Source organism: Priapulus caudatus, unplaced genomic scaffold, assembly GCF_000485595.1.
Source record: "Priapulus caudatus unplaced genomic scaffold, Priapulus_caudatus-5.0.1 Scaffold229, whole genome shotgun sequence".
Classification (NCBI taxonomy): Eukaryota; Metazoa; Priapulida; class Priapulimorpha; order Priapulimorphida; family Priapulidae; genus Priapulus; species Priapulus caudatus.
In genome coordinates, this window is record NW_014577290.1 from 308,659 (window position 1) to 325,126 (window position 16,468).

At 45.1% G+C, this 16,468-nt stretch overlaps 1 protein-coding gene across 1 annotated transcript; it reads right to left on the reverse strand.

The window, feature by feature from the left end:
* Positions 1 to 8,889: 8,889 nt before the first annotated feature.
* Positions 8,890 to 16,468, reverse strand: LOC106807697. Its single transcript, XM_014810128.1, has 6 exons — positions 16,431 to 16,468; positions 10,656 to 11,413; positions 10,131 to 10,404; positions 9,806 to 10,003; positions 9,118 to 9,285; positions 8,890 to 8,902 (listed from the first exon to the last, which is right to left on the reverse strand). The coding sequence occupies exons 1-6, from the start codon at positions 16,466 to 16,468 to the stop codon at positions 8,890 to 8,892; spliced, it is 1,449 nt and encodes a 482-aa protein (XP_014665614.1).

The window sequence follows — 16,468 nt, forward strand, 5'->3', positions numbered from 1 at the left end:
ACGCACCGTCACGCGACGCACTGCACGGACGCTCAACGCAACGACGCACGTACGCAGCGCACGTACACACACGCACAATATAATAATAATAATTATATGTCATGCGGTCCGATTTATATGGGAACTTTGTTACTACCATAACTATTTCTCGATCTGGATTATTCTTGATTTCGGCATTTAATAAAATAATCTTCAAGGAGCACTATGCTCGTTCCCACATATTAAAATGTTTACCCAATCGATTATTTCCTGAACTAATTATACATTAATCAATCTTTCATGGCCAGCTTATAAAATGTAAACTCATTAGGCCATGAATACTGCATTCCATGTTGTAGTTTAATAGATTTTATAAATGTATGTTATATCGACATTTAAATCAGGTGCGGCGATAAAAAACCCTTTCTTACCGACCGCACATAAAAATAGACCTTCGCTCTTCGTTGGCCTCGGTGTTGACCAATAGAAAACGCCCACACACATGGCGTGAGAGCATGCTCCCGAATCCAACCAATTCATGCATCCTTCGTGCGTAGGTGGTGAATTCTTGGGCACTAAACCCGTTGTCGATAAGTTGTCAATACGGCGATAGGATGGAAAACGAGCTGCCTGGCCCTTTTTTGAATAATATCCCGATTAGTTAGTTATAGACGAGATTATAATCTGAATAGCCACATCGACAGTATCCCACAACACACACACACCAACACACAACCACGGTCCTGACACGGAGATGCTTTTCAACCTTTTTGTGCTTTTGGGTGGTTACATGTTATGTTTCCCATCCAAACTTGTTTTTTTGCTTCATTTTGGCTGGGAACCGCCCAACACAGTTTCAACGATACCTCTATCCGCGTTCTTTAGGTGTTAAGACATTTTACATACATCTAGGGTGGATTTCCGCCCTAGTAGCATATGTGTGGCTATTCCAGATTATAATCTCGTCTATAACTAACAATCGTGATATTATTCAAAAAGGGAGGCAGCTCTTTTCCATCCTGTCGGGACGATTTGAAATTATCCGACACCGGTTTAGTGCAGATTACCACCTACGCACAAGGATGCATGAATGGTTGGGATCGGAGCATGCTCTCCCACGCATGTGTGTGGGCGTTTTTATGTCAACCGAAGTGCAACGAAAGCGAAGTCTATTTTTATGGCGGTCGGTAGAAAGGGTTTTTATCGCCGGACCTGTTTTAAATTGGTCGTATAACATACATTTAATAATCTATTAAACTACAACTGGAATGCAGTATTCATGGCCTAATGAGTTTACATTTTAGCTGCATGAATGGTTGTATTAATGTAGTAATATCAGGATAAGTATCCGATTGGGTACATTTAATATGTGGGAAAGCGGAGTAGTCTCTTTGAATTATATTATTAATGAAATGAAGAAATCCAGATCGAAAATAGTTATAGTAATCAAGTTCCTCTATCATAAGATCGGGACCGGCATATAGATATATATTATATGTGGCGTGTGTGTCGTGCGTGCGTGTGGCGTGTGCGTGACGTGTGCGTGCGTGCGTGCGTGCGTGGGTTTTCGTGCCTGCGTGCCTGTGTGTGTGTGTCTGTGTGTGCGTGGCGTGCGTACGGTGCGTGCGTGCGTGCGTGCGTGCGTGTGTAATGTGTGTTTGTGTCTGTGAGTGTGCGTGTGTGTGTGTGTGTGTGTGTGTGTGTGTGTGTGTGTGTGTGTGTGTGTGTGTGTGTGTGTGTGTGTGTGTGTGTGTGTGTGAGAGAGAGAGAGAGAGAGAAGGCGCGTAAAAAGGAACGTCAGAAAGAAAGATGGAAAAGATAGGAGGGAGAAGGTAATTTTAATTTTCATGCGCCCATGTTTCGTTGCATCTACCTCCGCAAAAGTAGACATTTTTAAAACGATTAAGCGATTAGCTTTTTAGAGCTTAAATTCCACTGCACAGGCCCCTTAGACCGAACACTTGTACAATAAAGATTATATGACACCAATTCTCCCTGCCACGTAGCGTTGATGTTTGTGATTACGTCCATAAACACATTGTTAGTCTCAAACAACAACCCAAAAAAGATACTCATATTATTGCATTCTATATTTATTACCTCCGCCAAGAGGTTGCCAGGAGGTTATGTTTTTACCGGCGTGTGTTTGACTGTTTGTTTGTGGGTTTGTGGGTTTGTTTGTGTACAGTCTAACTAAAAAAGTTAGGAACGGATTGTCATAAAATTTTCAGGTTAGGTCAGAAATCGGGTAACTCAGAATTGCTTACATTTTGGTGGTGATCCGGATCCAATTAATTAATTAACTAATTAATTAATTAATAAAATTTTCAGGATAGGTCAGAAATGGGGTAACTTAACGAATTTGATTACTGAACCCCCTAACGTTCAAATTAATTAAAAAATTAATTAAAAAATTTTCAAACTGGGAAGACAATTCAGCTGCTTGGCGATGTCGTGGCTCTTCCGCGAGTGCTCCTAGTTTATATATATATATATATAATATATATGCCAGCGTTCCATTGTAAAATGCACATACATAGTGAGTCCTTCTTTTTTGGGGGTTGATGATGTGGGGAACTAACAGTGTATTTTATGGATGTACTTTATTGGGGCGGATAACACTGATCATGCTGGTCCCTCTACGTGATTTGTTGTGTTTACTGATAGATGGACCTGGGTGGATATCATTAGAGGAGAGTCAGTTATAGTTGTCTGTCTCGTCCGAACGGCCTGAAGCTGCGCTGGCTCCCACTAGTTCTGCACGCCATCAGCATGAGCGGGATACTAGAGGAAGCGTTTGGCGAAGAGGGTGGGTTTTATCCGAAGCACACGTCCCCAAGTCTCCCGGTCTCACCGGCGAACCTCCGCGTATGAACACGCTTGCTCCGGTGGCCCCGGAATGAAGGTCAGAAGCTCCCTCGGTCCGTTTGTAAACATTCTTTTCACCATATAAAAATTTACATCAGTAAATCATATAGTAAATTATAAATTTGCCGTTCTTGTTGAATCGTAGCTTTGATTCACGAACAATAAAAGGCGCATAAAACGATGATTTTATATGTATACTTTTATAAAAATGGTGGTGGTGCCGCGATAAAACACATATCGAGCCCGCCACAGAGGTTTTTTCCTGTTTTTTTTTGCGCACTGCGAAAAATAACGTCGATGGACTGGCTCGCTTTCTTGGATTGGTTGGCCATGGCTTGGTCCCCGTTTTCTTGATTGCTGGCTCCCTTTTCGTTGAACTTTCCCAACTTTTGGGGACCTCTGGCCGAAGTGCTGCGCGATCGTGCCGCGCAGTTCCCGCGCAAGGCGCACGCGACCGCGGAAAATTCCTACGCCAACAGTATGCAGCGGCTGCAAGCTATGGATCCGTGCGCGGAATGCATAGGCCCGCGCACGAATCCCATAGCTGCCAGCGAACAGTCCGCAATTTTTAGTGGGGGACACAGAGGGCAGACATTGGACGTGGATACAGGTGTTTCACTTGTTTTAATAAAAACTGTAACGAGTAATGTTGTTCAGTAACGAGCTGTGTCACGCGAAGTCCACAGAAAGGACCTTGAGAAATTCTGACAGCATTTCCGCGAACTCTGCCCAGTATATGGAAATGGCTTGTCAGAATCAGGGGAACACCTAGCCCGCCTCCCGCGCTCTTCGTGACGCTCATTGTTTGCGCGCCCAAACGCTGGAACGTTTTTTGCAACGTTGCAATGGCGAGGGCTCGTACCAGGAGTTTGCAAAGGCGAGTGCGCCGCCTGCCCGCCGCCTATTAGCCCAATAGACTGGCACAAGCTCGCTCCACCTCCTTCCGCTTAGCTTAGTCACTCGATGGTTACATCGAGGTGGGAACGAGTCCTGTCCTATTATAGCCCTTTTGCACCTTCGCAACCGTTCCTCGATAAGAGCAGTAGGCCCTATAACCTAGAAAATTAAGAATTTGTAAGTAAATGATTTCGTATTTTAGTTAGCATTATAATTTTATTGAAACGCTTCAGTGCCTGTGTCTTAGTATAGGGGTATCTTAAACCTAGCAAAGAGCGTTTCTCCTGAGTGCAGTATAGTAGTAGTAGTAAAGTACTACGTTACTAGTTTAATTAGTAAGTACTTATTTATACTATTAACCATTAGCTCCCTGCCGTCCTGGGTAGTTACTATACTATTATGTACTCAAGTAGTGCTGGTAACGTTAGTAGTACTACGCTACTTGTAAGTAGTACTTAATTACTAGTAATTGTATTGTAACATAGTACTTTGTAGTAATGGGAAGTATCGTAGGTGTGGAATGTAACCATAAGTCTAAAGTTAAATAGGCCGGCCCGAAGCACCCCGAACCCGAAAAATGCCTAAGCAATGCCTATCCTTATCAAGGCCTGGCCCTGTTGCCCTATATATCGCATCCTCTAAACCTCAGGCCAGTCAAGCTACCGCCATAACGCTATACTTCGTTACAATTGTCAATCTAAAACCGTTATTATAAGCGAAAGAAAGGGCCGCTAGTAGTGACAAGCAAATTGGGAGCTTTCTTTAGGCCGTCTCTACCTAACTGGTTAGTGCGAGCCCTCGTGCATGGGCATGCAGCAATGCCGGATGAGCAAGCCGAAAAGCCCGCTTTTAACTAACCTAAAGGAACGGTGCGTAGTACTGGCGTTGGGAGAAAGGCAGCGAATTGCTAAGAGTGCGCCGCAGGGCGGCACGTTTGAAGCGCTTCGCGCGGATTATCCGGCTGCAGATCGTCTAGCGTGATTCACGAGAGCAGAATGTTGGGCGTGTACCTCAGACAGCTGACCTGACTCTCGTCTCTGTGGTTACGATGTATAACGCATACAACGCGCGGCCAACGAAAATTAACACATTTTGACGTAAATGATGAAACCCCCGGGAAAGGGTTCAGTTGAAACAAAGAACAAGAAAAAGAAATAAATTATACAAGTCGGATGAATGGATGAGGTTCTTAGGCAGCGATTTCGTTTGATTTTCGCCAGTTGAGCCTTTGAACGTTAATGTTTATATAAGGTTGAAAATAAATTGGTAAAAAAAACAATATTGGCTTGAATTTAAAAAACAGTTATTTATTAGATGAAGGATGTGACAAAAGACAAATTAGGCAAATCTCCTCTGACATAATTATTGCACACGTTATCTCTCTTTCGCTCCGTTCGCTTGTTCGCGCTTTTTTTTTTTCCTTTCTCTCTCTCCTCTCTCTCTCCTCTCTCTTTTTCTCTCTCTACCCAAATTAGTTATCCTAGTCACCTCTAGCTTGTCGCGCACAATATTATATACAGTATATTTACATGATGCGCCTCTTTCTTCATAATATGTTTGAAGTTGCCAATTTTTACGATGAATATTATCATGACGATTAGTTCAGCCATTGAATGGCGGCTACGCGTTGTGTTTGCTTGCTTCTCATCACCTTTCCTACCGCGGGTTCTTATTGACGTATTTTCGGCCTATTGCTTGCGCAAAGTTGCCATGCTTTCCTAACACTTTACCCTAGGTAAAGTACCAGAGGATTGTGTTAGCCGGCATGAATGGCACGCTCTTAGTCTCTTCGATGATTCTACTTCAACGACGACGTTCGTAGCGGTAACAGCGGCGGTTTGCTTTCTTTTTTCTTTCGCGAAAACAGGGCCGTTGTAGCTGATTTTCGTTGTTCATCGGAGGTCCGTCCAATAGGAAGTCGAGTAGCACAAGATGCCTTGAACACGGCGCAATCTATTGGGCAGCTTCTTGATCGGTCCCCTTATCTCGAGCGTTAGGAAACGCGCTGTCATAAAAAAGTTATTCGCGTTATTACTATAAAGATGGTTAAGTCACAACTGTTATACGTGTTTCTATCGTACAATAAGTTCTTCAAATTAGAAATTACATGAATGAAGTCTTATGTACCTTTCCATCGGCTCGCACGCCCTCGTTTGTACTTGCAAAGTTTGCGATGGCTCATAATCTAACTCGTTTAGCTTCAGCCAAGGGTTCACACAAATCTCTACTGGCGTTGGTATCCATCTGTCTCCTCTGCAGACGCTAGACAAGCAATTAATATTAATTAATATTAAGATTATTAGGTCAAACAAATCAATTTTTTGTCTCATGGGCGCAGAAATAATAATATACTCTAGATCAATACTCGTAGGGTTTTTTCCAAAAAAAAACTTAAATATATTAAGCGAAACACTTTGTGCCTTAACGTACTTGGTGGCACATGTGACGTTTGGTGGCACTTAGCAGATCTTTGAATGATAGTAGCTCCATCGATATCCTCCCATAGGGATTTAGTATAAATATTCGGTTTTAACTGCTGTGGCTTCTTGGATGATTTTACTCTCCAGGCAACATCCTTGGGCCGCGCGTGGAGGTATGCTCACTCGTCAACTCCGGTGTAACGCTGCTGTCTGTCATTGGGTAATCGGTTAGAGTCAGGCGAAATTGTCTGTTTTGATTGATTTTAGTATCCATTGATGATATGATCGCTCTCCTAGCACCGCGCAATTCTACAATCCATAGTCCGTCTTTCGCTAGTACTTGGCAAGTTGTCGCACATGTTTCTCTGTTACAGCTGCAGTACGAATTGCCTGCTTCATTGGAGCAGTAATACTTAATGATTTCATCATCTCATCGGCATCATTAGTGTCAGGGATACTGGTATTCTCATTCCTAACTCCGGCAGCTTGCATCTATGTTGTTCCTTCTCAGCTACCTGTTGAGACGACCTCTTCAACAGCTTTTCAGAAAGAATTTGCCCCTCATTCGTGCAGTAATGTCAAATGATTCTATCATATCATTCTGCATCGTTAATGTCAGGCATACAAAAGTAGTGACCTTGCCATTTTAATCTCTGCCGCGTAGTAACTTAGGCGCAAGCACGTGTCGTCTGACCATCCGTTAATTCGTGATTGGTTTGTCAGGTACACTAGTGCTCTATTCCACTTTCAGAAAGAATTGCCTGCTTCATTTCGTGCAGTAATGTCGAAATGATTCTATCATATCATCGGCATCGTTAATCTCAGGCATACAAAGTGTGACCCTTGCTGTTTAATCCGTTGGCGCTTAGTATTCGTATGACCAAGTACTGTCTCTGCCCAACACTACTGTTTGGGAACTTGGCAGGTGTATTTGTTATCTTTCAGCTAGAGGTTGAAACAGACTTGCCATGTTTTTTCTTTAAGCCTAGTGACCCTTGCCGATTTATTCCTTTGGCGCTTAGTGTTTGTATGACCAAGTACGGTTGTATTCTCATCAATAATAATTGGGAAGCTGGTAGGTGTATTGTTGTCCTCAGCTAGAGGTTGAGACAGACTTGCCTGTTCTCCAAGCGTAGTGACCCTTGCCGATTTATTCCTTTGGCGCTTAGTGTTCGTATGACCAAGTATTGTTGTCTTTTCATCATTAATAATTGGGAAGCTGGCAGGTGTATTGTTGTCCTCAGCTAGAGGTTGAGACAGACTTGCCTGTTCTCCAAGCGTAGTGACCCTGGCTGATTTAATAATTTGCTGCTTAGTATACTTAGCACTAACTACTTTCGTCTGACCATCACTAATATTCCGGATGCTAATAGGTGCCTGGTTGTTCTCAGCTCGAGGTTGAGATAACATTGTGAGTTCTCCAAGTGTAGTAACTCTTGCTGATTTAATACTTTGTCTCTTAGTATTCTTATGGCTATGTACTATCTTCTGCCCAGCATTACTATTTGGGAAGCTGGCAGGTATATTGTTGTTCTCAGTTAGAGGTTCAAGCGACATTGTCTGTTTCCCAAGAGTAGTGACCTTTGCTGATTTTATTCTTTGTCCCTTTGTATTCTTATGGCCATGTACTGTCTTCTGCCCAACATTACTAGTTGGGAAGCTGGCAGGTGTATTGTTGTTCTCAGTTGGCGGTTGAGACGAAAATCTCTGTTCTCCAAGCTTAGTGACCTTTGCTGATTTAATCTGCTGCCTAGTATTCTTAGGACCAAGTACTGTCGTCTGCTCAACACTACTGTTTGGGAAGGGGACGTAATTATATCGCAATAATACATTATTGTCGAATGATTCTATCGTCTCATCTGCATCGTTAATGTCAGGCATACTAAAAGTAGTGACCCTTGCTGATTTAATCCTTTGACGCGTAGTATTCTTATGACCAAGTACTATCGTCTGCTCATTAATTGGGAATCTGGCAGGTGTATTGCTGTCCTCAGCTAGAGGTTGGGTCGAAATTGTCTGTTCTCCAAGCGTAGTGACCCTTGCAGATTTAATCCTCTGCCGCTTAGTAATCTTAGGAGCAAGCACTGTCGTCTGACCATCGTTAATTCGTGATTGGTTGTCAGGTACATTATTGCTCCCTATTGCACTTTCAGAAAGAATTGCCTGCTTCATTCGTGCAGTAATGTCGAATGATTCTATCATATCATCGGCATCTTTAATCTCAGGCATACAAAATGTAGTGACCCTTGCTGATTTAATCCTTTGGCGCTTAGTATTCGTATGACCAAGTACTGTCTTCTGCTCACTAGTTGCATCACTAGTTGCTGACACGCTGTCGGCTACTGGATTATGCTTCGATAAATATGGGTCACGTATTGTTTGTGTAACTGGTGCAGCAATCATTGGTGATGTGACCCTCCCTGTAGCATCCTCACCCCCACACAGACTAATGTGTTCATCGCTAACTCCTGAGCAGCTGTCAGGTTCATGGTTGTCCTCAGCTACGCGGTTGTTGTCAGCTAAATGTTGAGGCGACATTGTCTGTTCTCCAAGCGTAGTCATTCTTGCTGATTTTATCCGCTGCCTAGTAGTCTTAGGAGCAAGCAATGTCGTTTGGCCATTGTCAATTCCTGACTGACTGTCGGGTTCATAGTTATTCTCGGTAAGATGTTCATGTGAAATTGTATGTTTCACTGATGCGACAGACCGCGCTGAGTTCATCCTCTCACAGTTGCCAACTACACGATTGTTCTCAGTTAGAGATTCAGATGAAAGTGCCTGCTTTATCTGGGTTGGTGCTTCTGGTAATTTTATTCTCGCTGCATCATCCATACGCGCAGTAGTATGCTCATCCTTATCCCCTGACAAGCTGTCAGGCCTAATGTTGCTATTGATATATGGATTAGATGATCTTGTCAGCATTGCTGGTATTTCCGATCGATCTGACTCACACCGTTCATATTCATATAACTTTGTAGTTCCGTGCATTTGTGTGTGTGCGTTTGGTGTTAGCAGCATCTGTGTTTCCAGCGTTGAAGGCTCATTGTCAACTATTGGGAAGCTTGAACTCGCCGAGTGGTGCTTGCCATTTGAATATAAGTCATCTTCCTCACATTTCCTTCTGTCGGGGAAATGAAACGCTATTATTATCGGAAACACTGTGTTCTGCACGCATTTCGTATTGCTGCAATGATTATCTGATTTCCTTATGATGGATGTATGAGATGTATGATAGGAGTACCCGACCCTATGTGCAGAAACCACTGTCCATATAATATGGAAATATGTTCAAAATTTTGAATCGGTGTCTGTCCCCGATAGGAATAAAAGTAAGAAAGTCTGTGGCGATGCTGGTAGGAACGGTGGCAACGGTATAGATGATGATACTGGTATGGATGCTAATTGGGATGCGGATGATGATACTGATAGGTATGCTAGTATTAATGATGGCAGAGTTGATGGTCGGGATGTTGTCAATGAAGCTACTAGATGGATGATACCTGCGTGGAGGCTTGTATAGACGATGAGAACGATCCTGACAGATATGCTGATAAATATGGCCATACGGAACAAATAACGAGTAATTAGCGAATATCATTAGCAACAAATGGCAATTATCAACAAATAAGTGATTAACGTACCGATTCATGAGAGTGAACGCGAAGCTGTTCATTGCCCTATTGATATTAGTTTCCATTGCCTCCGGCATAAGAAGCACATCGTATAGGTACGTCAAACTAAACTTGAACGGCGCTAGCAACAGCGGAATCGCATCTTCACGACTGTATAATAGATCCATGTTATAACCCAGCTGCTGCAGATACGTTTGCCACAGTTGCCTGTAATGAAACCGTAGATACGTGTGTATAAAGTCCTCTGCATGACATATATAATTAATCAACATAACATGCGTCATAACATGCTCATATCAAACCCTAACATAGATTACAGTGGTGGCTTGCTTACGTTTTTTGCGCGTCAGGTGATGCGTTTCTTGACAGTCTCTCCACCAATTCTGGTTGTCTGCCCGCGTACAATCTCAGAAGGATCCACGCTAGTAAATCAGCTCGTTTATTAGTCAGGTGGATGGCCATCGCCACCCAATCGATACAGAGCTTCTGACTAAGATCAGGCCTATCGGTCTCCTCGAGTAACACCTGCATGAACCATGACTTCACTACGCTCCTCACTAGCTGCTGCAGTATGCAGGCTTCCGCTGCTGCACATAATTCTTTTTCCGCTAGAGAATGATAAACGAGTAATCGGTATGTCTCAATTGGCGTTTTATCGTAGATAATACGCGAACTCGTCTACAACGCCTCCCAGTCGCACCCTGTCATTCAGTAATCTGCTGCCACCAGCATCGTAACCACTTATCATGTTTGAAAGGCGAGTCAAATTTCATCTATAATAGCAGTGCAGGCAAGATAACATTCATCAATGATATAATATGAAAGTAATAACTAAGACTAACCAGGGTGACTTACTAACCTCCGATCTGGCCCGGTTGTTCCCCATGATCCGTTTGCTCGCAGGCATATTCCTCCAGCGACTCACGTGTCTTTGCCCAGGTAGACCACGTTTGTGAACCGCATAGCTTATCCACCTCGTCCACGAAGCAGCTCATGACTGCTGCGCTATTGGCGAGCTCGTAGTCGAGGTCTGCGTCCGTGCTCTCCATGGTTTCGTTCGAAATCGTCTTTAGGTATTCTCTCCTTTCGATTTCCTGATTGATTTCGCGTTCGCGGTGGTACGCCTCCTCGAACAAATACCGCCAGTGCGGCTCGCTGCGCTTTCGTATAATCGGCCAGTTTGGTGCGGATGGTAATGGAAATGGAGCAGCCCTTCTAATAATTTCCACCCGGAACATCATCGGGTCTTCACAAACAGACTTCATTTCTGCCAGCGCCGCCTGCCAAGCCAACCTTTTCTTGATGTTGGTCTCATCGTCTTCGTGGAATAGTCGGTTCGACTCGACTTCACGACATTCGCTGTTTAGTCCGGTGCAGTCGACGTGAGAGAACTCTCCGTTCGATGCAAGGGAGACTACTCCGTCCCCCACCGTGAATGAACCGCAGATGAGTGTACTCTCGTTGTGATTTTTCCCTTTATCGACTTCAGCGCGAACTTCGGTAATTGTGGGCAAAGGAAAAAACAAATAGCAGACGCGCCAAATAGGCGGCTGGCGCACATAAGTCGTGCTGAATCTTTCGAGAAACTTGCCGAACTTGTCATCATCTCCCTCGTACCTGCCATACAACGACAATTTAATTAGATACGAGGACGGCGGCAAATTACATGAAACTTAAGGAGTTATAAATGATCGAAGTGATTGTGATAATGAGAGATTGGTGTGAAGTTTCATTATGGCAAACTACGGCCGAGTATGTGATCTCTTCCTTAAGTATATAATCCAAAAATAAGATTGTTTCTTTTGCCAATAACTGGACTTCTACCAACACTGATCTTCAGCTATGCTACAGCACAAAGGAGTTACAGACGAGTGTGTGTCCTACAATTATTTAGGATAAACATTTTTTATATCAAACTACTCCTTAATATGTATTGTCTGCATTAAATGTATGATTTCAATTAAAAATTTTCTTTTGGTAAATACTGTCGTGAACAATCTCAGATCTACCTCTGATATAGTATATGGAATTTAAGAAAAACTCTGCGCCTTGTAATTTTAAAGTGAAAGATAGGAATCGAGATTTCTCAAGTTAAAGTGATTACGTCACGAATTTCTAGCACCATCAAGTAGTACATTTGTGTGTTATTTGTACAAAATAAAATGTATGAAAATACAATTAGTGTTTCTGTTTACTTTTTATGCTTATATACCTTCTTTATATGCCCTAATTTGCCGGTGAAAAACAGAGAGACGCAGTATCTGAACAGTACTGGGGGAATAGTGTTTAGACAACAGAAATTACCAATCGTCTAGATATTTTGCAAATTTAACCAACGTAAAAACACATTTTTATCAGGTGAGAGTTTGAGGATATATTTAGTAACGTTAGTTCTTATTTTTAATGTAAAAAATGGCAATTTTTTTTTTCAAATTTTACCATAGAAAATTCGTGACGTAGTCCTTTAAGCTGGTTGTTATATATCCTCTCTACTCGAAATGGTTAATTTCAACAAAATGGTATTTATTTTGGCAGATACTGGGCACACAGATTCAACCATGTGCAACAGCATGTGCAAAAATCGATATACTATAATAATATCAATATATAATATTGGGCTCCTTTTAATTTTAATTATAAAAGTCATGACAACACACACGCGCACAATCACACACACTCACACAAACGCAAGCTTACACGTGCGCGCGCACACACACACGCGCGCACGACACACACACACACGCACGCACACACACACGCACACATACAACACACACGCGCGCACACCACACGCGCGCAGCGCAACACACACGCGGGTGCGCGCGCACAACACACACCACACACACACACACACACCACACACCCACACACCACACACACACACCAAACACACACACCACACACGTCACACACACACACATCACAGCACAAACACACACACACAACAACACACATACATATACACACACGCCACCGCACACACGCACACACGCACACACGGCACCTACACACACACACACACAGCACACACACACCACACACCACACACACGACGCCGCCAATAGTACCACACAGCACACACAGCAACGCACGCACAGCACACAACGCAGCCCGATCCACGCGCCGCAATCACACACACCACGCACGCACGCACCGCATACAAACCACACAGCCACACACACACAGCACAGACGCACAACACACACACACACACACACACAACACACCCACCACTACCCACGCCACCACACACACACACACACACACACCACGCACACACACACACACCACACACGCACACACACACACACCACACAACGCACACAACACACACACTCACACACGCGCGCGAACACCACACACCACACACACACCACAACACACGCACACACACACACACACACACACACACACCACACACACACACACAGTTCACACGAATCTAGTCGTGCGCATCGTAATATATTCCTCTCTACTCGAAGCGTTAATTTCAACAAAATTGTATTTATTTGGCAGATACTGGGCACTAAGTCAAAGATTTAACGTGTGCACGACGTATGTGCAAAATCGATATACTGTGAGTATATTGCGCGCTCTTTTAATATTTAATTATAAAGTCACTAGTCCACACACAGGCGCAACTATACACACGCACAGCCGCCCACACCCGCCCGGGGGGCCCGACGAAAACGCAAGCACACGCAGCACATTGCCCCACACAACACACACACCCACACACAACACGCACGACACGCAGCACAAAACCGCGCCACACACACGCGCGCACACGCAACACTGCACACGACGCGTGTACAACCGACAGACACACACACACGCACAACGCCGCGCACAAACGCACAGACACCACACACGCCACACACACGCACACCGGCGCACATCATGCACACACCCACACACACACACACGAACAAACACACACACACACACCAAACACACACACCACAAACAAATACATACACACACGCCACATCGCACACACGCACACACGCACACACCAACACACAAACCACACGACACACACGCACGCACCACCCAAACGCACGCACGCAACGCCAACACACGCCGCCGCGCGCACATAACAACACGCACGACTTCACGCACGCCACGCACGCACGCATACACACCCACACACACACACACACACACACACGCACGCACGCACCAACCACACACACACAACACACACACACACACACACACAACACGCACACACACACACACACACGCACAACACGCACGCACACACACACACACGCACGCACGCCAGACCACACACGCACGCACACACCACACACCGCACGCACACACACACACACACACACGCACACACGCACACACTACACACACACACACACAACACACGCACAACACAGCACGCCACACACACACACACGAGCGCACGCACGCCCACGCACGCAGCGCGCAAATACAACACACGCACGCAACTCACCACGCACGCACGCACGCACGCCGCAGTACAACACACGCCGCAGCACCACACACCACACAACACACACCACACACAACACACGCACAAACACACACGCAATCACACACATAACACGCACCACACACACACACACACCGCACCACACAACACACACGCACATACCACACACCACGCACACACTACACACACACCACACACACATCTGCACACACACCACCACACACACACACACACACAGTCAGCACGCCATCTGTCGCTTGCGTCGTCAATATATCCTCTCTACTCGAATGCGCTTAATTGGCAACAAAAGGTGTATTTATTAGTCAATGATTTAACGATGTGCAATCGGTATTGTGCCAAAATCGATTTTAACTGCATGATATGATTGGGCTCCTTTTATTTTAATTATAAAGTACGTCCAACACACGCGCAGCATCACACACACGCCAACAAAACGCAAGCTTACCGTGCGCGCGCAACACACACGCGGCGCGCACACAACACAACACCACGCACACAACACACGCACACCATACACACACCACGGCGCGCGCACACCACACGCGCGCAACACACCGCGGGTGCGGCGGCGCACACCACACACACCACACACGAACACACACACACCACACACACACCCACACACCACACACACACACAGCACACACACCACAAACACACACACACACTACACACAACACACACACTACATACACACACTGCCACACGCACCAGCACACACGCCACAGGCACACACCACACACACACACACACACACACACGCACGCACACGCACGGCACACACACACACACGCACGCACGACGCACGACGCCACAACGCACGCACGCGCGCACATAACACACATCGCACGCACTTTCACGCACGACGCACGGCACGCATACACAACACACGCCACCTACACACATCACAAACACGCACAACACACACAACACCAACCGCACACCACACACACAAACTAACAGTCACACGCCACCCCCTCCTTCTCTGTCTCTCTGCTCACACACAACACACAAGCAGTCACACACACCACACTCACACTACACAACCAAACACACACACCACCACACACACACGCACAACACACACACATCAACACACTAGTACACACACACACACACACAGCACACCACACACACACACCAACATTACACAACCACAACAACACGCACACACACACAACACACCACACACACACACACAGTCACCACAGCACACACACACACACACACACAGCCACACACACAACACACACACCACACACACACACCGACAAGTCACACGCAATCTGTCGTGCGGATCGTAAATATAAATTCCTCTCTACTCGAAATGGTTAATTTGCAACAAAATTGTTTTATTAGTCAACAAGATTTAACGATGTGACGGTATGTGCAAAATCGATATACTTGTGATATATTGCGGCTCCTTTAATTTTAATTATAGAAAGTCACGTCACACACAGGCGCACACTCATCACACGCCACACACACGCAAACATCACGCAAGCACATGCGCGCACACACACCACACAACACACACACACACCACACACACACACACAACACACGCACACGACGCACACAACACGCGCGCACACACACGCGCGCCACACGCAACACATGCCACACACGCACACCGTGTACCACAGCACAGACACCCACACGCACCCGCGCGCCAAACGCACTAGCACACACACCACACGCAACATCACGCTACACACGCGCACACACACACACACACACACACACCACGACACGCACACACACACACACACACACACACACACACACACACACACACACACACACACACACAGTCACACGCACGCGCACATCTGTCAGCGATCGTAAATATTTTTATAATCGTATCCGTCATATATATATATATACTGTGAATCAAATTGTATAATATATAAGATAATTCTTTTAACATACATTTCGACGTCCTCCGTCGGATCAATCGGTTTCTTCGCTTCCAAACGCCTGACCGTTCTAGACACAAGAGTATTCGTTGGCCGGCAGCCGATAGGCCTACCATAGAAACTTTTTATACGCTGCATTTTGAGTATTTTTCTCCCAAAAAACAGATTCACTATAACACTAGCTTAGCAGAGCAACAAAAGCGCGTCGTGCTGATATGATTACCTCAAGAAGAAGTGAGCGATGACGAGTAGCGTTACCAT

Excerpts from the sequence above, each read along its gene's own strand:
- LOC106807697 (XM_014810128.1), bottom strand. The coding sequence starts at position 16,468 with ATGGTAACGCTACTCGTCATCGCTCACTTCTTCTTGAG. Across the intron at positions 10,405-10,655 it reads ACAACCGGGCCAGATCGGAG|CGGAAAAAGAATTATGTGCA; the intron begins GTTAGTAAGTCA and ends ATCATTCTCTAG. Across the intron at positions 9,286-9,805 it reads GCGTTCACTCTCATGAATCG|AAGGAAATGTGAGGAAGATG; the intron begins GTACGTTAATCA and ends TTTCCCCGACAG.